The following is a 26,892-nucleotide window of genomic DNA, read 5'->3' on the forward strand; positions in this document are numbered from 1 at the left end:
CTTCCTCTCCATTACACCTCCGTGTAAACTCAAAACTTCCCGCTTTTACTCTGCCAAGGACATTTCAATTTGGTTAACAGTCGCTTTCATCTTTGATCGATTTGTGGCAAATTACCTGCGAAAACTGACAAGCAAATTCTACATGCAAAAGAGTGCGGGGGCGGTTATTGGGACTGTGTTTGTTCTAAGTTGCTTACGAAACATTCCATAGAGTTTTGCACTGGGACTTTTGTTCTCTGTTGACAGTACACCTTGGCATTGCATCTTCAACGGAATTATTCCTCTTCAGAACCATGGCGCGCCTTTTCATTTCTTAACTATACTCTAATCCCGTTTCTTCTATTAATATTGATTTTATTGTCCAATCTAATGATGGCGATACAGATCTTTGTCCCAAAATCGTCCGAAAGGCTCTCCATTCCAAGATATGAGGTGAAGCGCAGAAAAATCTCGAGGTGGAAAATCGGAAAACGTCAATTATTTTGCTGCTCACTTTATCAGGAAGTTTCACCCTCGTGTGGATGACTTCTGTTGGGCATTATCCATTTCTTCAAATTCCCAACGCGTACAATTACACGGGTAACGGTGACACTGTTCATATCCTCCAAAAAGCTGCATGCATATAACTTTTCTGAGCTGCTGCACAAACGCGTATATTTACACCATAACACAGGCTAGGTTCAGAAATTTGTTGGAAACATTGGTGGAATACCTACTGGACATAATTACACAACTGAATAAATAGTGAGAAAAAGATCAATATTGAATATATTTAAGTTCATTTATATGGTGTACGTAAAAAAAAAGTCTGATAGATGATGCAGAGAATGATGACATTCATTTCCATCTCACTTCTTTGGTCGCCATTATGTATTCATTTATTAGATTATCCGATTCCTAATTAATTAAAATCAAGAGAACATTGAAACCGTATGTTGTTAATAAGTTCGGTAGACTTAATAGACCACATTAATGAGGGCTGTAACGAAGATGGTAGTCACAGTACTAGGTACTTAATAATGGGTGTTCTCAGGAGGTCCCAGGGCGTACTTGCAGTGTGTTGAAGTGAGTGTGTCTTAATTTTCAAGGGCTCAGTGTGCGTGTGTGTGTGTCAATAGTTATACCCTTTTCCGAGGTGTGTTTCGGTGTATACAAGATGACTCTGTGCAGTGAACAGAGTGACGACACTTGCAGGGTGGCCCGTATGTGTCAGTATTTAGTGGGTCCCGTCTGGATGTGCATATTTATAAAGTTCTCGAGTGTACATTAGTATTTGCAGGTGTCAACAAGAGGCTCTCAATATTTCTTTTGGTCAGTGAAAATGTTCTTGTATTGACTGGTTGATACCGATGGTGCGTTAGAATTTAACTGAAATTACTGTCCGGAGTATACTTGATATTTTCCAGCCTCATTGTTACAATGAAACAACATGCCTTCCTTATCTTAACTTGTTTCGGCCGGATACTCCGCTGGAAATAAAGACCTGGTGAGGGACTGGTCACACGATGTTGAATCGTAAGGATGATTTTTTTTTTTGGTAGCGAGTGCACTAGTAATATTCCGGATATACTATTTGTGTTTCTGAGTCTTTGCTCTTTTCTCCGGGCTTGATGAAGCGCTGTGGATTCACAGGACTCGGCTTGTTTGCTTGTTTTCTTGCTCCTTTCTTTCCTTCATTTGTTTATTCTGACAGTGAAGTACATGTTGGTCAACAAACGCACCTCGCACTGAAACGCACTTTGCTCCCAGGCTGAAGGATATGTTTAGCCTAATGGGCCGGGGATGTCTTCTTGCTCCGCAATTCACTTCGCATGTACTTGTAATGGTACTTACATTTATGGGACGACCTTTGCAAGCTTTCAGGCGTAATTGAAACCGTGAATTATAGGTTTATACTTCTTCCTCTACTATTCAAGGTGTAATATTGTGCCTATTATGCATCTCAGTGTATAATTTGTCAAATGTGAACTGAGCATGCATTTCCTTTGGACAACGTTACCGGGAATTGTATTGATTTCTAAGTGTACATAACATGCTATTGCTACACAGGTTGCTTCGCCCTTGTACCTTTCGATCAATGGATTTAATTAATGAACTTATTAAGATTAATTAAAAGGAAGTTTTCATGATGAGCAACATATGCGTGACTAAATCGAAGATATCCAATGCTGAAAGACAACAATATTCCATTGAACCAATGTCATTGTACGTAACAGTGAAGAAGGATTGATGGTGTTGGGTTGTGTTGTATATTGTAAAATGCCTATCAATTTGATCTGATAATCAAAGTTCGTTTATGTCGCAATATATTTTTTTTTCCTTTTCTGTGAAAACTTTATTTCTGAATAAAATGGGTTAGATCGGAAAGCAAAATCAACAAACCTCGAAGGCAATTGAAGTATGGTTGCCCTCCATAAACACGTCATGAACGGCAGCGGTACAAGAAAGCAACACGTCACACTTTCACAGGGGAAACTACGGATGGATAACTTCACATGGGTTTGAACAAGTGAAACACGGTTACATAGTTATTTTCTATGCCATCTCTGAAGTAAAATTTAATATCTGTATATCATTAAATTTGCGATTCCCATTCATAATGAAATCCATTGAGAAATATATAGTGTACTTCAATCTCAATTTTAGTGCCGTTATTAGCAGCTGGCACTTATTTGCGTGTGCTGACGTTAACGTGCATTGCCACAGGATAAAAGTTCGGATGGAATAATAATTTTCAGCTACCCGTGCGGGCAATATATTTGGACACTTTAGAAGCCAGATTCTTCATCTGAAGGATACCAAAAATAAGCCGGGGAATCGAGTAATCAGGTTGTCATTAGTCGTGCAGGGTCCTGTTTGATTTATCAACTCCTGGCAGTCGTTGAATATACAACAGCTTGGTCGGCATTCTCTTGTCGATTTCTGTCCGGCTGTTGTGCACTGTCGGGAAAAGAGATGACAAGATATTGGCAGCCTCCGTCCTCGTTGTTCATCTATGAAATAAGCAAAAGAGTGTTCAGACTCAAGGTGATGTTAGATAAACCACTTTCGTTCCGGAATGAATATAACAGAATAACAGAGCCCTTTTCGGCTCTGCCCCAATACTCGTGAACGCTTTAAACTAAGTTCTAAGTTCTCGAGTGAGCAATGCTGCATCAATACAATCATAAAGGAAATCTGAACTTAACCACGAAGGAGGGTGACTTTACCCATGCTATGACCCTACCTTTGTCATTCTTAATACACATTTTTAAGGACTCTCTGTACATCCCCACCCTGGAATGAATTGGTTTATCTCCCGGTCCGCCGATTTCCACTCAGCCAAAATAATTACGGAATAGGTTAATTCGTCATTATAAATTGTCCGGTGATTAAGTTAGGGTTAACTGCGGTAGTCAAGGGTTCCTAGGGCGGCGGGGCTCGAGTGACGGGGAGGGCCCACTCCGAGCTGTATCACTAAATAGATAAATAGACTGATAACTCTAGACTGGGCCCTCAGTACAATGTATGAAATATATTGAATGAGCGCGTCCCGATAGTCATTTAAGACAAACAACCAGGTTAACCGAATGCTATCTTATTCAATCACAATGTAGCGTTGATCATCCATACAGTCCCTTCTTCATCGGTTAATTTGCAGAAAAAAGAACCCTCCCGTAACAAATGGGGAAGTAAATACTCAAAACAATAGTTGCTTAATACAAAATTAAGCTTTGATTTGAATTGTGCCAAGTGTGCCATACAGTTTGAATAATAATTTATATATTTAGAAAATTGTTTCAGAAAATACAGTGGCATGCATATATTTGGCCAACCTGGTCAAAATTTCTGTTACTGTGAATAGCTAAGAGAGTAAATTATGAACTGATTTACAAAAGGCATAAAGTTAAAGATGACACATTACTTTAATATTTTAAGCAAGAAAACTTGTTTATTTCCATTCTTTACATTTTCAAAATAACAAAAAAGGAAAAGGGCTCGAGCCAAAAGTTTGGGCACTCTGCATGGCACTACTTAGTAACACCCCCTTTGGCAAGTATCACAGTTTATAGACCCTTTTTGTAGCCTGCTAAAGGTCTTTCCACTCTTGTCTGGGGGATTTTTGCCCATTTTTCCTTGCAAACGGCTCCTAGTTCTGTGACATTCTTGGGCCGTCTTGCGGGCACTGCTCTTTTGAGGTCTATCCACAGATTCTCGATGATGTTTAGGTCGGAGTCTGTGAGCCCCATGGCAAAACCTGCAGCTTGCGCCTCTTGAGGTAGTCCATTGTGGATCTGGAGGTGTGTTTAGGATCATTATCCTGTTGTAGAAGGCATCCTCTTTTCATTTTCGGCTTTTTGTACAGACGGTGTGATGTTTGCTTCTAGAATTTGCTGGTATTTAATTGAATTCATTCTTCTCCTTAACAGAAAATTGTCCCCGTACCTCTGGCTGCAACACAAGCCCAAAGCATGATCGATCAACGACGTAGAGGTCTTCTTTTCATGAAATTCTGCAACCCTTTTTCTTCAAACATACCTTTGCTCATTGCGGCCAAGAAGTTCTATTTTAACTTCATTCCACAGGACTTGTTTCCAAAATGCATCAGCCCTGTTTAGATGTTCCTTTGAAACTTTTGAATATAACTTTTTGGCTGCAGTGAGCAAAGGTATGTTTGTAGAAAAATGGGTGCAAAATATCATGAAAAGAACACTTCTCTAGCTGTTAAACACGGGGGAGGATCGATAATGCCTTAGGCTTGCGTTGCAGCCAGTGGCACGGGGAACACTTACTGGTCGAGGGAAGAATGAATTCGGTTAAGTACCAGCAAATTCTGGAAGCAAACACCACACTGTCTGTAAAAACACGGAAGATGAAAAGAGGATGCCCTCTACAACAGGATGATAAACCTAAACACACCTCAAGATCCACAATGGACTACCTTAAGAGGCGCAAGCTGAAGGTTGTGCCATGGCCCTCACAGTCCCCTGACCTGAACATCACTGACAATCTGTTGATAGACCTCAAAAGAGCAGTGCATGCAGGACGGCCCAAGAATGTCACAGAGCTAGAGGCTTTTTTCAAGGAAGAATGGGCGAAATCCCCCACACAGGAATTGAAAGACTCTTAGCTTGCTGCAAAACGTGTTTACAAGCTGTGATACTTGCCAAAGGGGGTTTTACTAAGTACTGTCATGCAGGGTGCCCAAACTTTTGCTTCAGGCACTTTTCCTTTATGTTATCTTGAAACTGTAAAAGATGAAAACAAACAAATAATAATAAAAAAAAACTTTCTTCTTCAAAATATTAAAGAAATGTGTCATCTTTAACTTTATGTCATTTGGAAATCAGTTCATCTTTTACGCGCTTGGCTATTCATAGTAACATAAATTATGACCAGAGGTGCCCAAACGTTTGCATGCCACTGTATGTGTGCTTGCATAGAAAGGAATAAAGCAGAAAAAAAAGATATTTTTACATGTATATACTTCGCACAGAGGTATTGATATAAGTATTTCAATGCAAAACTTGGGCACCCCGGTCAGAATTGCTTTTACTGTGAATAGCTGAACAAATAAAAGATGAACTGATTTCCAAAAAGCATAAAGTTAAAGGTGACACATTTCTTTAATATCTTAAGCAAAAAAAACCTTTTTTTTATTTTCATCTTTTACTGTTTCAAAATAACAAAAAAAAAAGGAAAACGGCCCGAAGTAAATGTTTGGGCTCCCTTGCATGGTCAGTACTTAGTAACAGCCCCTTTGACAAGTGTTACAGTTTGAAAACGCTTTCTCTAGCCAGCTATGAGTCTTTTAGTTCTTGTTTGGGGGATTATCGCCCTTGCAAAAGGTTTCTAGTTCTGTGAGATTCTTGGGTCGTCTTGTATGCTTTTGAGGTCTATCCACAGATTCTAGATGATGTTCAGGTCAGGGGACTGTGAGGGCCATGGCAAAACGTTCAGCGTGCCCCTCATGAGGTAGTCCACTGTGGATTTTGAGGTGTGTTTAGGTTCAGTATCTTGATGTAGAAGCTATTCTCTTTTCATCTTCGTCTCTTTCACAGATGTTGTAATGTTTGCTTCCAGAATGTGCAGGTATTTCATTGAATTCATTCTTCTCTCTACCAGTAAATGTTCCCCGTACCATTGGCTGCGACACAGGCCCAAAGAATGATCGATCCACCCCTGTGATTTACAGTTGGAGAGGAATTCTTCTTCATGAAATTCTGCACCCTTTTTTTCTCCAAATCATACCTTTGCTCATTGCTGCCAAAAAGTTCTATTTTAACTTCAGCAGTCCATAGGACTTGTTTCAAAAATGCACCAGCTTTGTTTAGGTGTTCTTTTGAAGCTTTTGAATAGAACTTTTTCTGGAAGCAAACCGCACACCGTCTGTAGAAAAGCCGAAGATGAAAAGAGAATGGCTTCTAGAACAGGATAATGTATAATGGACTACCCCAAGAGGCGCAAGCAAAGGGTTTTGCTATGGCCCTCACAGTCCCGTGACCTGAACATAATCGAGAATCTGTGGTTACACCTCAAAATAGCAGTTCATGCAAGATGACCCAAGAATGTCACAGAACTAAAAAGCCTTTTGCAAGGAAGAATAGGCAAAAATTCCCCATCAAGAATTGAAAGACTCTTAGCTGGCTACAGAAAGTGTTTACAAGCTGTGATACTTGCCAAAAGGGGTGTTACTAAGTGCTGGCTATCCAGGGTACCCAAACGTTTGCTTCGGGTCCTTTTCCTTTTTTATTATTTTGAAAAAATATTTTTACAATTATTTTTATTATTGTAAAAGCTGGAAATTAAAAAAAAATATTCTTGCTTAAATATTAGAGAAATATGTCATGTTTAACTTTATACCTTTTGGAAATCAGTTCATCTTTTACTTACTTAGCTATTCATGATAATAGAAATTTTGACCAGGGGTGCCCAAACTTTTGTATGCCACTGTATATACTTATGAACAGAGGTAAGGCTACTCACATTAGATCTATCCCTTTCGTTGACAATTTGCCATTCTGTTGGAATATGCGGAAAAGTAAAAAAAAATCATCACTGCTTCACATCATGCAAGTACTTTTGGCGCTGCTAAATGACTGAAAAGTAAAAGCTGCTCATTCACGAACAGGGTTACCAAATGTTTTATATACCATGCACCACTATTATTAACTAAAAGGTTATAGGTCCTCACGTTGGCAGCATCTGAATTAGATAAATTATAATCATTATGTGTTGTGCTGTAGGCGATCCTGGTCTTTTCACCATGATTGTTATTGGCAGTTCTTTCAACAGAAATGGTTTTTCATTTGGCTTCTTCTGGGCAGTGTCTTGACAAGAAGGGTGACAATAAGTATTATTGATACTTTTCAGAGATTGTTTAAACCACAGCCCTGCTCACATAACCAGGACATGATGTGGACCAGCTGCTGGTACAACCATTCACCAACTCTTACCATGGCTTAACCCTGACCCTGATCTTTGGGCGAAGCAGGTTCTACTCTTTGCCTAAAGGCGACTTGAAGGCTAGCGGAAGGAAGGAATGCCTTATACCTCATTTTATTGAGGTGTATCTTTACCACGCCACCCAGAGAGCAATATATTTTGCAATGCATGGAAAATGTCAAAAGCGAGTTAAAGACAATGAATCGTGTCCCGTATTCCTTTCGGTTTTGCATTCGTTCCATATGTTAAATACATTTCAATGTAAGCCCTCACACATAAATTGTTGGAGACATGTGTCGGTATTTCAGTGGAGTAAAGGAAATTACAGTGGCATGAGAGAGGAACTAGCCAAAGTTGACTGGAAAGAGACACTGGCGGGAAAGACAGCAGAGCAGCAGTGGCTGGAGTTTATGCGAGGAATGAGGAATGTGCAAGACAGGTATATTCCAAAAAAGAAGAAATTTTCGAGTGGAAAAAGGATGCAACCGTGGTTGACAAGAAAAGTCAAAGCCAAAGTTAAAGCAAAAGAGTGGGCATACAAGGAAGCAAAAATTAGTGGGAAGAGAGAGGATTGGGAAGTTTTTACAACCTTACAAAAGGAAACTAAGAAGGTCATTAAGAGAGAAAAGATTAACTATGAAAGGAAGCTAGCAAATAATATCGAAGACGATACTAAAAGCCTTTTCAAGTATATAAAGAGTAAAAGACAGGTGAGAGTAGATATAGGACCGATAGAAAATGATGCTGGAGAAATTGTAATGGGAGATGAGGAGATGGCAGAAGAACTGAACAAGTATTTTCATCAGTCTTCACTGAGGAAGACAGCAGTATACCGGACACTCAGGGGTGGCAGGGAAGAGAAGTGTGCACAGTCACAATTACGACAGAGAATGTATTCAGGATGCTGAATAGGCTAAAGGTAGATAAATCTCCTGGACCAGATGGAATGCACCCTCGTGTTCTGAAGGAAGTAGCTGTGGAGATTACGGAGGCATTACCGATGATCTTTCAAAAGTCGGTAGATTCTGGCATGGTGCTGGAGGACTGGAAGATTGCAAATGTCACTCCGCTATTTAGGAAGGGGGCAAGGAAGCAAAAAGGAAATTATAGACCTGTTAGCTTGACATCCGTGGTTGGGAAGTTGTTGGAATCGATTGTCAATGATGAGGTTACAGAGTACCTGGAGGCATACGACAAGATAGGCAGAACTCAGCATGGATTCCTTAAAGGAAAATCCTGCCTCACAAACCTATTACAATTTTTTTGAGGGTATTACAAGTAGGCTAGACAAGGGAGATGCAGTGGATGTTGTATATTTGGATTTTCAGAAGACCTTTGACAAGGTGCCACACATGAGGCTACCTCATGTGATAAGAACCCATGGAATTACGGGAAAGTTACATACGTGGATAGAGTGTTGGCTGATTGGCAGGAAACAGAGTGTGGGAATAAAGGGATCCTATTCTGGTTGGCTGCCGTTTACCAGTGGTGTTCCACAGGGGTCCGTGTTGGGGCCGCTTCTTTTTACATTGCACATCAACGATTTGGATTATGGAATAGGTGGCTTTGTGGCTAAGTTTGCTGATGATACGAAGATGGGTGGAGGGGCCGGTAGTGCTGAGGAAATGGAGAGTCTGCGGAGAGACTTGGATAGATTGGAAAAATGGGCAAAGAAGTGGGAAATGAATACAATGTTGGAAAGCGTATGGTTATGCACTTTGGCAGAAGAAATAAACGCGCAGACTATTATTTAAATGGGGAAAGCATTCAAAGTTCTGAGATGCATTGGGACTTAGGAGTCCTCGTACAGGATACCCTTAAGGTTAACCTCCAGGTTGTGTCAGTGGTGAAGAAGGCGAATGCAATGTTGGCATTAATTTCTAGAGGAATAGAGTATAGGAGCAGGGATGTGACGTTGAGGCTCTATAAGGCGCTGGTGAGACCTCACTTGGAGTACTGTGGGTAGTTTTGGTCTCCTTATTTGAGAAAGGATGTGCTGACATTGGAGAGGGTACAGAGAAGATTCACTAGAATGATTCCAGGAATGAGAGGGTTAACATATGAGGGACATTTTTTTGTCCGCTCTTGGACTGTATTCCTTGGAGTTTAGAAGAATGAGGGGAGATCTTAAAGAAACATTTCGAATGTTGAAAGGCAATGACAGAGTGGATGTGGCAAAGCTGTTTCCCATGATAGCGGGTATGGTATGAGAGGGCATTACGTAAGGATTGATGGGCGCGCATTCAGAACAGAAATGCAAAGATTTTTTTTTAGTCAGAGGGTGGTGAATCTATGGAATTTGTTGCCACGGGCAGCAGTGGAGGCCAAGTCATTGGTTGTATTTAAGGCAGAGATTGATAGGTATCTGAGTAGCCAGGGCATCAAAGGTTATGGTGAGAAGGCAAGAGAGCGGGACTAAATAGGAGAAAATGGATCAGCTCATGATAAATTCGCGGAGCAGACTCGATGGGCCGAATGGCCTACTTCTGCTCCTTTGTCTTATGGTCTTATGGTCTTATTTATGCAAGGTATCGATCCAAAACCTCAACTATTTACGCTTTTCCATAGATGCGGCCTGGCATGCTGAATTTCCTAACCATTTTGTGTGAGTTGCTTGGATTTCCAGGAACTGCATTTTTTTTTCGTGTTAATGTAACCTCTGTCTACATAAGATGCATGCAATTTCTGAGATATGCAGAACAGATTTATTTGTTTAGAGCAATATATTTATTATATATGTCATGGAGATTAGGATTTGAACAAGGTTTTAATTATTTTTTTTCCATTGTTTTAGCGTAGAGAAAGATGTAATGCCCTGCAGTTGGGAAATTTATATGACGTGTGGTGTGTGGTTTCACTCTTTCTCGAAGATGCTCCGTATTAAACTTAAGGCGGAGATAGTGGTCTGAAAGGGTTTTAAGGTAGACATATGTCCACTGACTATCCAGGTACACAGTGCAACTCAGTGTAAGGCTGGGGGAAAAATTGCTGAAACCCTAGCTGAGATATTTGAATCGTTACTAGCCATGGTTGAACTATCAATACGTCGAAAAGTAGTGAATGTTATTCTTAAATATTATAAGGAGTGGAGAAAAAAGGGAACTATAGACCAATAAACCTAATATTGAGATAAGTTGCTGGGGAGAAGTCTAATGGTTATGATGTTGGCAAGACAAGGATTAATGATGGGTATTCAGTACGGCTTTGATCGTGGGTAGTATTGTGTGACCAACGACAAAGTTTTCTTGATGATTCGACCAAAAAGGTCTGCAATAGAAACACGGTATATGTGGGTCATAAGGACTTTTTAAAGTCTTTGATAAATCTCTACATGGTAGACATTTCTGGAACGTTTGATTCCATTGGAATCATGGATAGATGGCTAATTCAGTACACATTCAACTTGATCGCAGGAAGCGAAGGGTGATGGTGAAAAGTATTTTTCTTGGACTGGAGACCACTAAGTAGCAGTGTGTCTCAGGGTCCGTGCTGGCCTATAGTTTTAGTTCATCTATGTCAGGGATTTGAATAAAAAGGCTTGGCGTGTACGTATGCAGATGACACTAATATAAGCAGCTAACTGAACAACGAGAAAGGTTATCAAAAGTACAGAATAATCTTGATCAACTGAAAAGGGGTTGAAGAATGGCGAATTGATTTTAATTCTGATGAGAATTAGATTTAGGACATTGAAATCTGTATCTATCTATCTATACACATATATATCTTACGTACACATACATGCATACACTGAGACACACACACACACACACACACACACACACACGATTAATATAGAAAGAGTGCAGGAAGGAATTACAGGGAAGTTTACTAGTGGGCGGGGTGATAGGCGGAGTGTGAAAGGCAGACAGTCTTAGACTTTGTTCTTTGGAGCAAATGAACCAGTGATCTTACAGAGATATATAATTTTCAGATGTATAGAAAGTGGGAATGTATTAAGCTTTTTTCCAGGTTGGGGGATCAAAACTAGATTGTTTGATTCAATTGGTTAGGCTCAGGTTCAAAAGAAAAAAAAACAATAATTGAACCTTACGGGGAACAAAAGATCTTTACACAGAATATGGTATTTAAATCGAAATAGCTGCGATAGGAAATGGCCGGACAATAACAATAGGCTAACGGTATTTTAAGCCGGTACACGGTAGGAAGTATTATTTGAAAATATGGGCCAAAAGTTTGCATATGTGCAAGCATGCACGGGGCATGCTTCTGTGCAGTCCAGCTTTTTGTCTCTAAAATTAAGTACTATAAAATTATTTTATTCCTCTATTTTAATCAAAGCTTTTATAATCACTGAGAACGTATCAGGTATACAGAAAAGAAAGATTATGTTGTTTGGAAGCAGTCGGCGGGAGAAATCATCTAGAAACAAAACAGTTACGCTTTTGTTTTGCACGTTGCCTGCATGATTTACTTCGCTGAAATAGCGAGCCGTTGCTATATAACCGGATGTTCATTCGAAATCGACCCTCCATCATATGGACGGAATGTTTATAATAGTATAGGGTTTACTTAACATTATTGTTGATTGTTACAGTCCTCAGATGTTTACTCGATTAGTACTTAAACGGCTGTTTATATCAGTCTAATGAGATCACAGCAACAGAAAAGGAAAAATAGCGCATACCAAATAGTGCTGGAATATAGCAGGAGAGGCAACATCTAAGGGGAGAAATAGACAACTTATACCTCGGGACGAGACACTTCATTATGACCAGAAGGGGAAAGTGGGGAAAGCCAAAATAAGATGTCGGGGAGGTGGAGCATTACACGCTGGAGGGTGATATGCAAGATCAGATGAAAGGGGAGATGGGTGTCGAAGGGGAATGATAGTAAAGCTGGAATACGATAAGTGGAAGAGTTAGTGCAGTCTTACTTTAGAACGAGCAACTAGAAACAAGATTTTGAAACGAAAGTATGATTCACAGTGATTCGTCCACACCCGAAGTTTTTTCATACCTGATATTCGTGAAAGCCAAATTCGCAGGTCTACCTTGTAGAATGAGAACATAAGTATCAATGTGAAGGAATTATATTTTTCAATCAATATTATATCAAAAATATAACACGGCGTTGGAGGTGGAGTTAAGATGGAGCTAAACGGAGAGTCCTTTGCTTTCATCTTCGGAAACAGCTGCATTTCTATCTTTAATATCCTTTTAAGACCCTGACCTGCAGTTACACGCAGACTTCGGTTCTTTGCGGAAATGGGACCTGTTCTCCGGGTTTCAGGATCGGCCGTTGTTATTCAACGTGCCAAGGGTTCAGCCTAAGAGTTTTGCTCGAAGTCAGAAACCTAAGATCTCGAGGCTCTGGAAACCGCCGAGTCGAGGATCGGTGTCACGACAGGAGATTCGTCAGTCGTCGGGGAGGTCGGAAAATCTCTCCCTGTGGGCCCGGCAACTCGATATTTTTGCGATCTTCGGGCAAAGAGCTCGAAAAAAGACAGGGAACGAACTTTTTAACATCGTAAACCAGCGGGTTGTTGTTATGTCTCCCGCTCGGTGTGAAAATGGGGGTCGCTTCCCTCTCTCTTATTAGGGAGAGAGAGAACCACTGGTTTGTCGAATGCCGGATGAAATGCGATAGATTTTGGGGTAACTGAAAGGTCTGTGTCTTTGCTATCGCCAGGCTCACGCTTGTGCTCTGTAGCGGGCGTGCTTTTTTTGCTGGGGGCTGAGGTGGGATTGTTGCTTGCTGCCGTTTACACGCGGCTGGGAGGGGAGTTGAGGGGTAGGACTTCGGGGTTGTCACGTTTAACTCTCGTTCATTCTTTGGGGCACTTCTCTGTTTTCGTGAATGTTAGCGGAGACCGAACATTTCAGGATGTATCTTGTATATCAATTTCTCTGAAATTAAATTGGACCTTTGAACCTTTATAAATGCACTGCCATTAATGACTTGCAATGTGTGCATTTTACCTGCCCTGGAGGTCCTCCTCTTGTTGACGAAAACAAAGACTAAAACGAACCCGAAGAAACAAATTGCAGCGGCAATTATTATCAGCAGATAACCTGACGTCGCACATTCAAAGCTATCCTCACCTATGGTATAAAGAGAAGAAATGTTAACAATTATGTGCTGGATTTTTTCTTTGAGCAGAACATCTAACATGTTCACGAACAATAGCGTTTTTTAAAGTCTCATCATAAGAAGTCCTCATTAGGATTCTAATCACATAGTTGGACGGGCGCTTAAATCTACTATGTCAAGCTTTTAGAATTAGGACATAAACATCGAACGTAGTACCAGTTATCCCTCCATCAAAGAGATATACACAGAAAAGTGCCGGAAAGAAATCTGGTAACATCATAAAGGATCCACTCACAATGCGGATGAACTGTTTGTCCTACCCCTTCAGGGAAGGGATTATATAGCATCCCCGCCAGGAGAACAGACTCAAAAAATATTTACTTCATCCAGGCCGTCAAGATTGAGCAACACCCCCACCAATAAACCCATCGTACTATAATCCCCACCGCCACTATTTAATCTTTTCCTGACAGAATTACCTTATGCTAAGATACCAGTGTAGCTAGCTTCATTTTATATACGTAGTGTCAATCTATATGTCCATAAGCTAATCATATGTATTTATATTTATTGTGTTTTCATGCATATTATGTTTTTGATACTGCTGCACGATAATTCATAACAATCGTAACGTTCTCTGTGGAGCTGTGAACAAAGGTATGACAATGTACAGTATTGAATATTGAAATTCCGAAGCTTCAGGTAAACAATGCAAGTTGATCACCGACTCCTTCTAAGTTATAGACTCCAACATAGGCTGCATGCTGGTGAACCTTTCTGTACCTATTTATCAAAGCCGCCCATTAGCATGACAATCTCAATTGCGAACAGCACCCCAAGTGTGTCGGAACCAAAGACGACTTTTCGACTTCAAGATCTGTAACATGACTTCCTTTCTTTTTTCACGATTTTCGGCCAACAGAGGCAAGTATTGTGGACAGGAAAATCACTATGAAGACTCGTGGCTTCTAATTGCAAATCACTATAGACTTGTTGTGTAACTAGTAAACTGGTGTATCATATCTCCATCGTGAGCTGTAGGGTTCGCCACGATTTACCCGGTTGCGCATGAGTTACTTCGAAGTGCTCCGGTTATCTTCGAGATCCCAGCGACACGTTTTCTTTACTAAGCAATGTAGGGTGTATGGTGTTTCCAGGGAGGAATAGGACCTCTGCTGAAGGGACATCGTGTCCACCTGGGACAGATCACTCACGTTTGGGCCACACCGGAAACTCAACTCTCACCTGTGTCTCCAAGCAGCTGTTTGCATGTAGCTGAACCCACACCCGGTACACCGCATCGACAGACAGACTAAAGCACATACGAGAAGCCGGCGGGCCTCATGCACTGGTGTGAATGGGATATGCATGTCCCAGCGCGTGAAGTTATCTGCTGTGGATTATCCGGAAGGTATAAGCAGTTAGATCTAAAAACCAGGAAGGCGATTCTGCAACGCGCCCTGGGAAGCGATAGGCATGGTAAGGCATAGAAGTCTCAGCTATCCACTGCAGACAAAGAGGAATTCAGTTTGTTAAGACTACTCGGACCATTGGACCCGAATTTGCAATGTTGAGGGAAAGGAACTGTCCCCGTACAACGGCTTTTTCACTTTAACCTTCACCGGCAAAGATCTCCTGCCATTGTTGAATAGTACGGACAGCCAATACTAACCAATGGTAGGAACTACAAGAGCAACGAATCTGCGACATGGTCAGAATAATACAGCAATCATATATACATGGCATGATTAATATGTTCATGTGCATTGATGCCAATGACCATACTCACCAAGCATAGTCCGCTCAGCTTTGTGCCTGCTAATACTATTGCGAACTGTGCAGGTGTAAGTCCCACAGTCTGAGTTGGAGAAGTTATGAATCGATATGCTGCTATTGTCTTTCGTTAACATGTATCTCTGGCTAAGCGTCAATCGTTGCCCGTCCTTCTCCCAGAAATACTGCGGTAAGCTTCCTTCTGTTATGTTGCAAGTTATGGTCAAACTGCGATGGATACTTGAGTTAACCCGGCCGACCACAATAGTTGGAAGCGAAACTGGAACTAATAAGAAGCAATTATCGTTACTATTCCGCTCTTTAGTTACAGCCTAAAAACAGTTGTTGTTCTTTTGTCCTGGAGTCTTATATGAAACCCTTAACTTACAGACATCATTACAGTAGTGTTTATTTGGTGAAAATTGGACACATTTGTTTATTTCTGTATGCAAAAATGCCCAGTAGTTGAGTTGAACTGGAGAGTGTCAATGCAATGTCCTCTTCCCTTGAACAAGTGCCTTCCTTTTCCAAACTCCCGTAACCTGAGAAAGTGCTGTGACTGTTCTACGCCCCTCCTGATTGATTTTATATTGAATTTTCTCGTCAACCACAGCTTCCTATGCTCCAAGGAATGAAGTCCTGTCCTATCCAGACTTTTCCTATTACGCGCACTCTCCAGTCTTGTGATTCTTTTTCTGCACATTGACCACCTTGATGGCTTCGTTCGCACAGCTGGGCAATCAGAAATTTGAACGACAGCACAATAACAAAATGATAAATTTATGACAAATCTAAAAGTCGGTCGTAAAATTAGACACAATGACAAAGTGACAGGAAACAATATACTTACCCAGAATATCGAGGTAGATGATTTTGGTTTCGAGCCGCCCATTACTGAAAAGAACTTCAGCCCGATACACCCCGCTGTCATTGCCCAAGAGGCCGGAGAGTCTTAAAGAACAATCGGGGAAACAATGTACTCGGCTTTCTTGCTGCTTGTACACTTGACAAATATTTTGGTTAGGAATGCACTTTAGAAATGCATGCTTCCCTTTCTCCCAACTTATTTCACGTACTTCCTCTCCTGAGGCACGGTGAATGTGGAATAAAACCGATTCACCCAGTATTCCGATCAGGTGATCTTCACGTGCTCCGATTACAACCTGTTTGACTGTTAGAGGATCAGAAACATATCGTGATACAGTTGAGGAATGAGAATAATGGGGCTTGAGATACCAATATATAACAAAGGACACAGTAACCAGAAATCTATAGGGTAAATGATAATTGATATAATTACTAGCATTTAAAATCACACGTAGAAACTCAGAATAACTTTTCGCAACATTTCTTCAGCATACACTCGAAACAGATCAAATCTAGTGCAAACATTCAACGTCTCCTATAATGATAAGGTAGACTCTCATCCTCATATTCTATATTGTTACGTTTTTCAAAGTTATTATTGGACGGCGTTTCAATTTCTCTAACCAACAATTTATTCTCAATTCGGTTATAGGTTTTTCCTTGTGCTTCCTCCATGCACAGTTGCAATGTTCACGGATGGTACACGAAACAACGATTTTTCACAGTACTTCTCTATATGTGACCATAATTATACACCAATTAAGATTCACCAGTTTCTGCAATATCAGTCGGATATCAGGCTAAGCAGCGAGATCATGACTTTTCTTATCTCGGCCTCCACTACACTCTCAAACCGTTTCCCAATATCTTGGACCAAAATGGACCAAATGAGCTCTGCAACAATAAACATACAGAATTATTTGGCCATCGTAGCACTCAGTGGTCACGAGTTCCGGACTGGTGATCTTATGAGGGATGGAAATAGAAATGCTCTGCAAAATGATGTCCTCACATGTCACAGTTTCTAAAGTTCGTGGGCGCTCTTGGTGCTGTGGTTATTTCCACGGCTCGTATATGGCCACGTTTCTGTCTCTTCGCACACTTTGAAGCTTTTAAAACAGGATATACTGCAAGTACACTCATGAATTCGTGGACAAATTATGTTCTCAAAACATCTGATTGCATCTTCATGTTTGCAGAACATACCACCATAATGAGGTACCTCTCTGTTAGAAGGAGATTTAGAGATTAGTAATATGGTCTCATAAGAATAGCATTTCTCTCAATTCAAAGAAAAAACAACAGCAGAACTGCACATTGTATTCAGTAGCGGCATCAGTGTACATACTCCTATTTACTCAAAAGGTGTTGAATTTGAGCGGTTTGACAAGGTTGCAATATGCACGTCCCAAAGCTTGAACATCAACAATATCCTGTTGTGGTCCTGTCAGGGAAGCTCCCCAATGCCTCTGCTTCCTCAATAGGCTTAGAAAATGCTGGAGTGACCCAGTCGTCTAGTATTAATTTCACTGTAACACGTTAGAAGGCATCCTTTCTGGATATAAAAGGACGTGGTATGTCACCAGCACTGAACATGGAAGAAAAATAAAAAGCTGCAGAGACTCGTGGACACTGTTCAGCCCATGCGGGATACCACTCTCCCCTCCACAGGCAAGCAAAAAAAAAAAGTCTGCAGATGCTGGATACACAAGCAATACTCACAACCTGATGGAATGAACAGCGATTTCTCGATCTTTCGGTAGTGCCTCCCATTCAGCTGCCCCATTCCCTTTCGCCTTATATCCTTTCCTGTCCATTACCTCCCTCTGGTGCTCCTCCGACTTTTCCTTCTTGCATTTCCTTCTGTCCTCTCCAATCAGAATCCTTCTACTCCAGCCCTTTATCTTTTTCACCAATCAACTTCACAGCTGTTTACTTCACCCCTCCAACTCCCGGTTTCACCTATTATCTTTTGCTTCGCCACCACCCCCCCACCCCCATACCCACTATCTAACTTTGTCCCTCCATCTTTTTTTTTAACTAGCCCGAAACGCCAACTATAATTTTCCATAGATGCTGCCCGGCCTGCTATGAGCTCCCCCAACATTACGTGTGTTCCCCCGAGTTGATTGTATTTTAAGTCTCGTTGATGCTGTAAACTAAGCAGCATTATCAAAGTCTATACCCAGCCTGGGCATTCTGTCTTCTCCCCTAATTTTTTCAGCGGAATTTACAAAATCCCGAAAACAGGTCTCATTAGTTCAGGGCACTTTCTATCCCACTATATTAAGTCAACTAGCTCGTTCCCTAATACAATAATTTTGAATACAGGCATTATCAGCTACCTGTTATGATCCTACACATTATTATATGCCAGCACTGTGCGTTCTCTATAGCTGTCACAATTTTATTCTGCACTATTTGTTTTATTTAAAACTTGTTCTCTCACAAGGCATAGTGTTATCATCTGATTTGTAGCCACCTCATGCAAGATATTTTCTTCACTGTATCTCAGTACATGTCACAATAATAAACAGTTTCAGATTCAAATTGCAGTTGCAATGCTCATTAGAAATTGAATAGACCACATCCTGCTCTGTACAGACATCGCTGGTTTGACCAGTATTTTGTCCTAACTGCCACTTGCAATAGAGGTGATATTGCTCAATCCCATCAGTCCTTTTGTGAAGACGCAGACTCAGTGTTATATTGCAGCTAAGAGAGAATTTAGGAAAGGAATAATTTAGGATGTATTTACAAGTCAGCATGTAATACAGTATGTTGGGCAATGGGCTCCCATGGCCAATGCAGCATTCGATTAAAATTTCACGGATATTGGATTACAATCAGAATCTGATTATTACTAATTTATATAATGCAACATATGCAATTTCTTCAGCAGCAGTACAGTGCACTGTTATGAAAGGAAGCAATAGATTTTCATACGCTGTTTAAAACAATCTTGAATGACCCTACGTACATAGCATACACAGTTAGATTTTGCCAAACAACGTAGGGTTGGTAAGTAAAACTCACCAGAGGTAGCAATTCTTCTCCTGATCTGAACGTCTAAGTTTTACTGAACCGAATTTAACAAGGCAATTTTCTTGACAAGATGATATAGAACGTCATGCCCTGTGGTCTGCATCATTTGGCCCATAGTCCGCTAAGCTTATTCTAGCTACGTACTGATCTGGATGGCTATTAAATGCTGCTAATGTACCTATCTGTGTACCTATCTATCTATAATATATCTGTGTGTGTGTGTGTGTGTGTGTGTGTGTGTGTGTGTGTGTCTGTGTGTGTGTGTGTATTCACACTCAGCAAATCCATAGAGTAGTAACAGGATCAGTGACAAAACAACTTGAGCGTAGAAGAAAAAAAATAGAATGTGTAAATGCAAATACAATTTAATAGCAATGGGAAAAACGAGAACATGCGATTATAAGATGGAGAGCCGGTAAAGGATAGCGTTGGTTGTGCGAAACAATGGATGGCGAGTGAGTGTTGTTATCCACTCTGTTGAACAGCCAGGTGGTCGAGGGATATTACAAGTTCTTGAACCTGGTGGTGGAGTCCTAAGTCTCTTGTATCTTCTACGTGATGTCAGTAGCGAGGGAAAAGAAAACTGCATGGCCTAGTTGGCGGGGATCTCTGACGATGGATGATACTGTCCCACAACACCGACCCATATAGATGTGCTCAATGGTTGGAAGAGCTTCATTCCAGATATACCAGGCTGAATCCACTAACTTTTAAACATTGCATGGTACTCCTCTTAAATTTGTGTAGTATTGTTTTAACAAGCATCCACCCCCAAAATCCCAAATAAAAATACGTTTATATCCTTCACACTCTCTATGCCCCTCATTATTTTAAATAATTCCATCAGGTCATCCACAAATCTCCTAAACCCCAAACAATAATGTCCAAGTCTACGTAAACTCTAGTTGTAAATGGGGTCTCCAAATCAGGATAGCATCCAGTTAAATCTATTTTGTTATACTAAAGAAAACCAAAATATTGTTAAGAAAAAGCATCGTGGGATATCATTCCTCTCATACTTCCATTCCAGATTACTGTTCAGCATTAGTTAATATTGTTATACATACGCCAGACCCTATTCTGTCGAACACTACCGTCTGTCACGTCAGTCTTGCCAAACTGCCATCGTTTCAGCATAAAGGACATGTCTTACCATTGAATGTTACTTGAAATAACAGCAAAATCAAAACAGGCTTATGTTTCCATTTCTCCCGCATTGTAGATATTTAAAATCTATTTTTACAAAGTGAAAAAAGAAGTTCACAAGTCAACAATGTTGAACTGGGTCAACCCGTGGAGAAAATTAAACCACTAATTGCTGACGTCAGCCTCGTTGCTGTGGAAACTTCGACCACAATCGGGCACCGGATGAGCTCCTTCCAACTGCCTTTTACTGAGACATACTGGTGGGTACATTTCGCCCCTGGGTTACCAAAATTCTAAGAATCACGCGAATCAAGGAAACATATTTCAGCTGAATTCTTAGTTTTCTCTCTCGGAAGCTGAGGGGAGCAAAATACCAGTTAGCATCTGAAAGGATTATTTTTTCCCCATTTCTTCTCATTGCTATTTTGCTTTGCCCGTAGTGCTATGCTTCACAGATACAAACCCTTCGCTCCAGCGAGTTTGCCCAATTGCCACTCTGACATTTTAAACGGCGATACATTTAGGAAAACTGCCGCCCGTCTGTACCTTTTCTCTTACTCTGATATTCTCCAGTTCCTCCTTATCGCTCACTATCCTGTTTTTTCCCCTCCACCACCCACTCAATCGGTCCGTCAGCCCGTTTCCGAACACTACCCCTCATTCTACCCTCCCGAACTTTCTGACTTGATTACATTTTATATTCTCTTCTCTTCTAAGGTTCTACCCTCTTCAGTTCTTTACTGTCTCCGTCTATGGTTTCGCGTTTTTCCCTTGTTCAAGTCTCTGTTTGCCCTTCTCACATGGACCGCCTGTCGCTTGCAATCTCTTGCACCGTCCCTTTCTCTCATCTTTTTATACTGATTACCCCCCCCCCCTATTGTCCGGTCTTATTCAAGGGCCTGGGCTATAATATTAACCCTACATTTCTCACCGGAGATGCCATCTGAACTGTAGTTTCGTAGTTGATATTCACTCATGTATTGATATATTTATGTAATTAATGCTACTGTATCTTATCAGCTAACGCGACACTATTACAACACTGGCTCTCCAGCTTTCGGAGTTCCTTTCCGTCACCGTCATTGAAGGCTTTTCGTCACGACTGCCCTGTGGAGTGCGTGACTTTTCCCAGGGTGCTCCGGATTTGTCTTATTGACAATTGATATATCAGGCAATTTAACTGGACATTGTAAATTCTCTCGTGGGAAGGTTAGGGTTAGAGGCGGAGACCTGACCAAGGCTGCTAGGCAACGATTTTCAGCTGCACCCACCATTAGATACATTTCAACTAACCTGGGGAAGCGCACAGATACACAGGCACAGCTGAGAAGACACCAAAGTCAGTCAAACACTCGGGGAAAGAAAATAAGACTTTTGCGGTCCAAATAGTGAAAAAAAACAACAACAGGCAATGGGGTGGATACCTGCAGTAGCTTAATCCATCTACCTAATAAAGCCTCCGGAGACACTTGACTTCTCTGAACTGGAGGACGTTGAAGAGTAGCTCAGACGCACTGAGATACTTAAGTTTGCAAGCAATTCAGTCAGGCTTCACAGGAGCAGTGAGTAGACACATTAATATACTGCATAGGTGACACAGCGAATGATATTTTGTGTGGATTAGTACTGACAGAAGCTCAGAAAAAAAGGTAAAAAAAAACAGTCTGGACAAATTCAACGTAAAACTTCGGGGAAAGAACTATGTGATATATGAGAGGACAAAGTCCAATTTTAGAAAGTAGGAGCCATGTGACAGTGTACATGACTTAATCTCAGCTTTGATGGCACTGTCAGGTAACTGTGCATATCGAAATGTGAAAGATGAGTTCAGGAGAGGGAGGATTGTTGTAAGTCTACTAGACATGCAATTGTCAGAGAGCCTTCATTTGCAGGCAATCGTCATACTAGGGAAAGCTAATACTATGGTCAGACAAAGTGAGATTGTTCCTCAGCAGCAGACAAATGACAGATACGAAGACTATGCTGAGCTAAAGCTAGAAGCTATACAGAAAAGGATATGTAAGACTCGCCTTGCCTTGTGTCATGATCTCTATTGTGGCACCACCTACCCGGCCAAACTTCGGCACTTTTTGTCACAATGGGGGTGCTGGGAAGGGACCCAAATGCAAGACACAGACACTGAAGTACAAGGAACAGGACTTGACTAGAGTAGGGACGTGACGGGATTCAGGCAAGGAGCAGGGACAAGTAAGCAGAGTTGGGCTAGGGAAAGCGGGACTAGGACTAGGAAGCATCGACTAGGAGACAAGGCTTGGACTCAGAGCCCGAGACTGGACATGGGCCCAGAAACTGGGTCTTGCCTAGGGCTCGGACCCCAGAGCCAGGTAGGGACGTGACATGGCTTGAGGCCGGGATCTTGGGTCTAGAGCTTAGCTTGGGATCCTCGAGGCTTGGGGTATTGGGACTTCTGCTTGGCTTGAGTTCCTCAAGGCTTGTGTCTTGTGTCTTGAGTTTGGTTTTGGATCCTCGAGGCTTGGAGTCTTGGGTCTTGATCTTGGCTGCAGGCTGGGGTCTTGGGTCTTGAGCTTGGCTAGGGATCCTCAAGGCTTGGGTTCTTGGAGCTTGGCATGGGATCCTCGAGACTGGGGTTCTTGGAGCTTGGCATGGGATCTTCGAGGCTGGGGTCCTTGGAGCATGGCTTGGGATCCTCGAAGCTTGAGATTTTCGTCTTGAAATGCGGAGGCTGATAACTCGGAGACTGGAGCTGAGAGACAGACTGGGAAATGAACATCAACATAGAGCCGGGACTTATCCTTCGACAAGCCAGGGCTCATCTTTAACACAACAGAAACATGAGACAGGACAGAACATGGACATAAAACCGGGACTTATCCTACGACAAGCCGGGACTCAACTTCATTTCCACACCAAGGTGGAACAGGTCTCTCCGTCAGGTAACGGCAGTACGGCCGGACTTAACCAACAGAGGCAAGGGCAAGACAAGACAGATCCCCCGCAGGGCAACGACAAAACGGCCTGGCTTACCCCACAGAGGCGAGGACAAGACAAGACAGACACCAAAGAACGACAGACAGTTCCATCTCTGCTCTGGTGAAGCTCCGAGGCTCAGTTCGTCCAGCAACCTCAGCTGGCTAAGGAAAGAGCCAGATCCCTAACGAGCTTGGAGTGGCTAGCAGCCACTCAGCTGGCCCGTGAAGCAGCCAAATCCATACCGCAAAGACCACTCCAATGAGTGGCAACAAGGCTCCATGAAGCAGTGGTCCTCCACCCAGGCCTAGAGATCACAAATGGTGTCACTAGCCTTCCATCAGCAGGTTGATCCAAGGGGGACTGACAAGACAAACCAGCAGCCCACCCTCAATCCCAAGACTATTTATATTGCAAGCTCAACGATGGGAATCAGGTGCCTATGGTCCACGGACCGGACCATGAACTGGAATACGGACTTCACGGACCGGACCATGACACATTTGTTTGGGTGGATGCTGATTCTGATGTCCCCTGTGTAACATCCGTACTCCGAAATAATATTCAGTCCACAATGTGCTGTTAAATGATTAAGATTTTATACTTATGTACGGGGTTAGTAGAGAAACAAAAGAAAAGGAAAACAAATAAAAAGCGCCAATAATCTCATAAACATGTCTAGTGCACAAACGTTGAAGCTCACGGATTCCTTTTCGGTGATCTTCCTCCACTCTTCGTCGACCCCTGGGCTCCCGCCGCGAGCTCAGGCCCAGCTGGTCGGGCAACAGTCTCTTCAAGCCAAGTCTTCTCTCTTCATCCTCCTCGCGCCTTCTTTCCCAAATCCCGCGCAAACAACAGCTTTCAGATATACAAGAAAGAATAATATCTATCCCGATCGGTTAGCAAATGAATACACTTCCCGTTATCATTAAGTATAACCCAAACATGCTGCTACAGAGAACAATAACTCATCAGTTAAAATTACAGACAATCCATTTTATTAGCCTTAGCAAGAAATATGAAAGAAGAAACCCCTCACAGATACAATCAAGGTGCAGTCAAAAATATTATAGAAAGGGCTAACAGTGGAGTTCAGTTCAAACAAAAGCAACACTCAAATCAAAGAACACGTAAAATGTTCAACTACAGGATATGTGGCAAGTCTCCATTCCACGTCAAAGAGCTCTGTGCATCAAAAGAAGTGAATTGCCACTAATGGAAATGAGCTGGTCATTAGAGAAGCAGGTGTCACTCCAAAGCAGTGCTTCAGGAACGCAGATTATAAATCAGACGAAAAGAGTGCTTTCCTGTGGGCTGTAGATCTAATAGACATAGCTGGTGTACCACGGTTCAGTTGCAAAATGAGACAGTGACGTTCAAAACGGACACGGGGGCAGTGTCACATCCATCCCCGAATGTCCATTTTCAAAAAAAAAACACAAAAAAACTGGCGAAGGAAGCAGTCATTAGTCCAAATCCAACAAAGAAAATGCGCATGGGGTCAGAGAAAAATAAGCGCAGTGTGAAATTAATATTTTCTACTTCCACCATAAAAAAAAATGTTAACAGTTAGAATAAGCTATCCATGTTGTTCACGTGATATTCTCATCACTACTGGGTCGATACACCATTGGAAAGCTAAACCCCATTGCAAGGTTGGATACGTTAAACAATGTTCAGTATCAAGAGTTGTTCAAAGGCCTGGGTGTATAGAAAGAAGGGTACATTATCCATATGAGGCCATGAGTCAAGCCCTATTCTCGGATCGCAGCAATGTGTATACCAGTTCCATTGATGAACAAAGTCAACGTTAAACTTCAGACAACGAGGGTGCTTGAGATCTAAACGAGATTTCCTATTTATTGGTGTGCGAGCATTGTTCCTGTTCCCAAGTACGGATTTGTGTTGACATAACAAAAAATAATAATGCAGTGAGGCAGCAGAAATTTATTATACACTCTTTTGAGCATACATTTGTCATGCTTGCTAGAGCAAATTTCTTCACTAAATTAGATGCAAACTTAATATAGACAAGTGCCGAGGATTGGCTCTTTTGTAGGACCAGCCAGCGTCTTACATGGTAAAAAGCAGAACACTGAGTATTGTGGTAGAACAATGGGATCTTGGAATACAGGTCTATAATTTAGGGAAAGTTGCATGCAAGGTAGATAGGATCGTAAAGAACACTTTTGTAACAACGACTTTCATTAATTAATGTTTTGTGTATGCAATTAAGGGAAACAAGTGGTGAGATCATGGAAACTGCACAAATCGAAAAGGAGGAGGTCCTTGCTGCCTTGAGGAAAATTAAAATGGATAAATCCCCGGGACCTGACACGGTGTTCCCTCGGACCTTGAAGGAGACTAGTGTAGAAATTGCCCTGGCTGAAATATTTAAAATGTCGCTGTCTACAGGTGAGGTGCCGGAGGATTGGAGAGTGGCTCATGTTGTTCCGTTGTGTAAAAAAAGGATCGAAAAGTAATCCGGGAAATTATAGGCCAGTAAGTTTAACGTCGGTAGTAGGTAAGTTATTGGAGGGAGTACTAAGAGACAGGATCTACAAGCATTTGGATAGACAGGGACTTATTAGGGAGAGTCAACATGGCTTTGTGGGTGGTAGGTCATGTTTGACCAATCTATTGGAGTTTTTCGAGGAGATTACCAGGAAAATGGAAAAAGGGAAGGCAGTGGATATTGTCTACATGGACTTCAATAAGGCCTTTGACAAGGTCCCGCATGGGAGGTCAGTTAGGAAAATTCAGTCGCTAGGTATACATGGTGAGGTGGTAAATTGGATTAGACATTCGCTCAATGGAAGAAACCAAAGAGTGGTAGTAGAGAAATGCTTCTCCGAGTGGAGGCCTGTGACTAGAGGTGTGCCACAGGGATCAGTGCTGGGTCTGTTGTTATTTGTCATTTATATCAGTGATCTGGATGATAATGTGGTAATTGGATCAGCAAATTTGCAAAATGATACAAAGATTGGAGGTGTAGTAGACAGTGGGGAAGGTTTTCAGAGCCTGCAGAGGGACTTGGACCAGCTGGAAAAATGGGCTGAAAAATGGCAGATGGAGTTTAATACAGACAAGTGTGAGGTATTGCACGTTGGAAGGACAAACCAAGGTAGAACATACAGGGTTAATGGTAAGGCACTGAGGAGTGCAGTGCAACAGAGGGATCTGGGAATACAGATACAAAATTCCCTAAAAGTGGCGTCACAGGTAGATAGCGTCGTAAAGAGAGCTTCTGGTACATTGGCCTTTATTAATCAAAGTATTGTGTATAAGCGCTGGAATGTTATGATGAGGTTGTATAAGGCATTGGTGAGGCCGAATCTGTAGTATTCTGTTCAGTTTTGGTCACCAAATTACCGGAAGGATATAAATAAGGTTGAAAGAGTGCAGAGAAGGTTTGCAAGGATGTTGCCGGGACTTGAGAAACTCAGTCGCAGAGAAAGGTTGAATAGTTTAGGACTTTATCTCCTGGAGCGTAGAAGAATGAGGGGAGATTTAATAGAGGTATATAAAATTATGGTGGGTATAGATATAGTGAATGCAAGCAGACTTTTTCCACTGAGGCAAGGGGAGAAAAAAAAACAGAGGGCATGGGTTAAGGGTTGGGGCGGGGGGGGA

The 26,892-nt window shown here is 41.7% G+C and overlaps 1 protein-coding gene across 2 annotated transcripts; it reads right to left on the reverse strand.

The window, feature by feature from the left end:
• Window positions 1-2,307: 2,307 nt before the first annotated feature.
• LOC134350215 (hepatic and glial cell adhesion molecule-like) lies at window positions 2,308-20,436 on the reverse strand. Of its 2 annotated transcripts, none has more exons than XM_063055214.1 (7): window positions 20,318-20,436; window positions 16,103-16,423; window positions 15,269-15,538; window positions 13,368-13,490; window positions 12,406-12,435; window positions 6,967-7,001; window positions 2,308-2,993 (listed from the first exon to the last, which is right to left on the reverse strand). In XM_063055214.1, the coding sequence occupies exons 1-7, from the start codon at window positions 20,379-20,381 to the stop codon at window positions 2,865-2,867; spliced, it is 972 nt and encodes a 323-aa protein (XP_062911284.1). In that variant the 5' UTR covers window positions 20,382-20,436; the 3' UTR covers window positions 2,308-2,864. The 2 variants fall into 2 exon arrangements, with proteins under 2 accessions (XP_062911284.1, XP_062911285.1); XM_063055215.1 differs by having other exon boundaries at window positions 2,924-2,993; window positions 12,406-12,439.
• Window positions 20,437-26,892: the final 6,456 nt, after the last annotated feature.

This window comes from Mobula hypostoma, chromosome 8 (assembly GCF_963921235.1).
Source record: "Mobula hypostoma chromosome 8, sMobHyp1.1, whole genome shotgun sequence".
Classification (NCBI taxonomy): Eukaryota; Metazoa; Chordata; class Chondrichthyes; order Myliobatiformes; family Myliobatidae; genus Mobula; species Mobula hypostoma.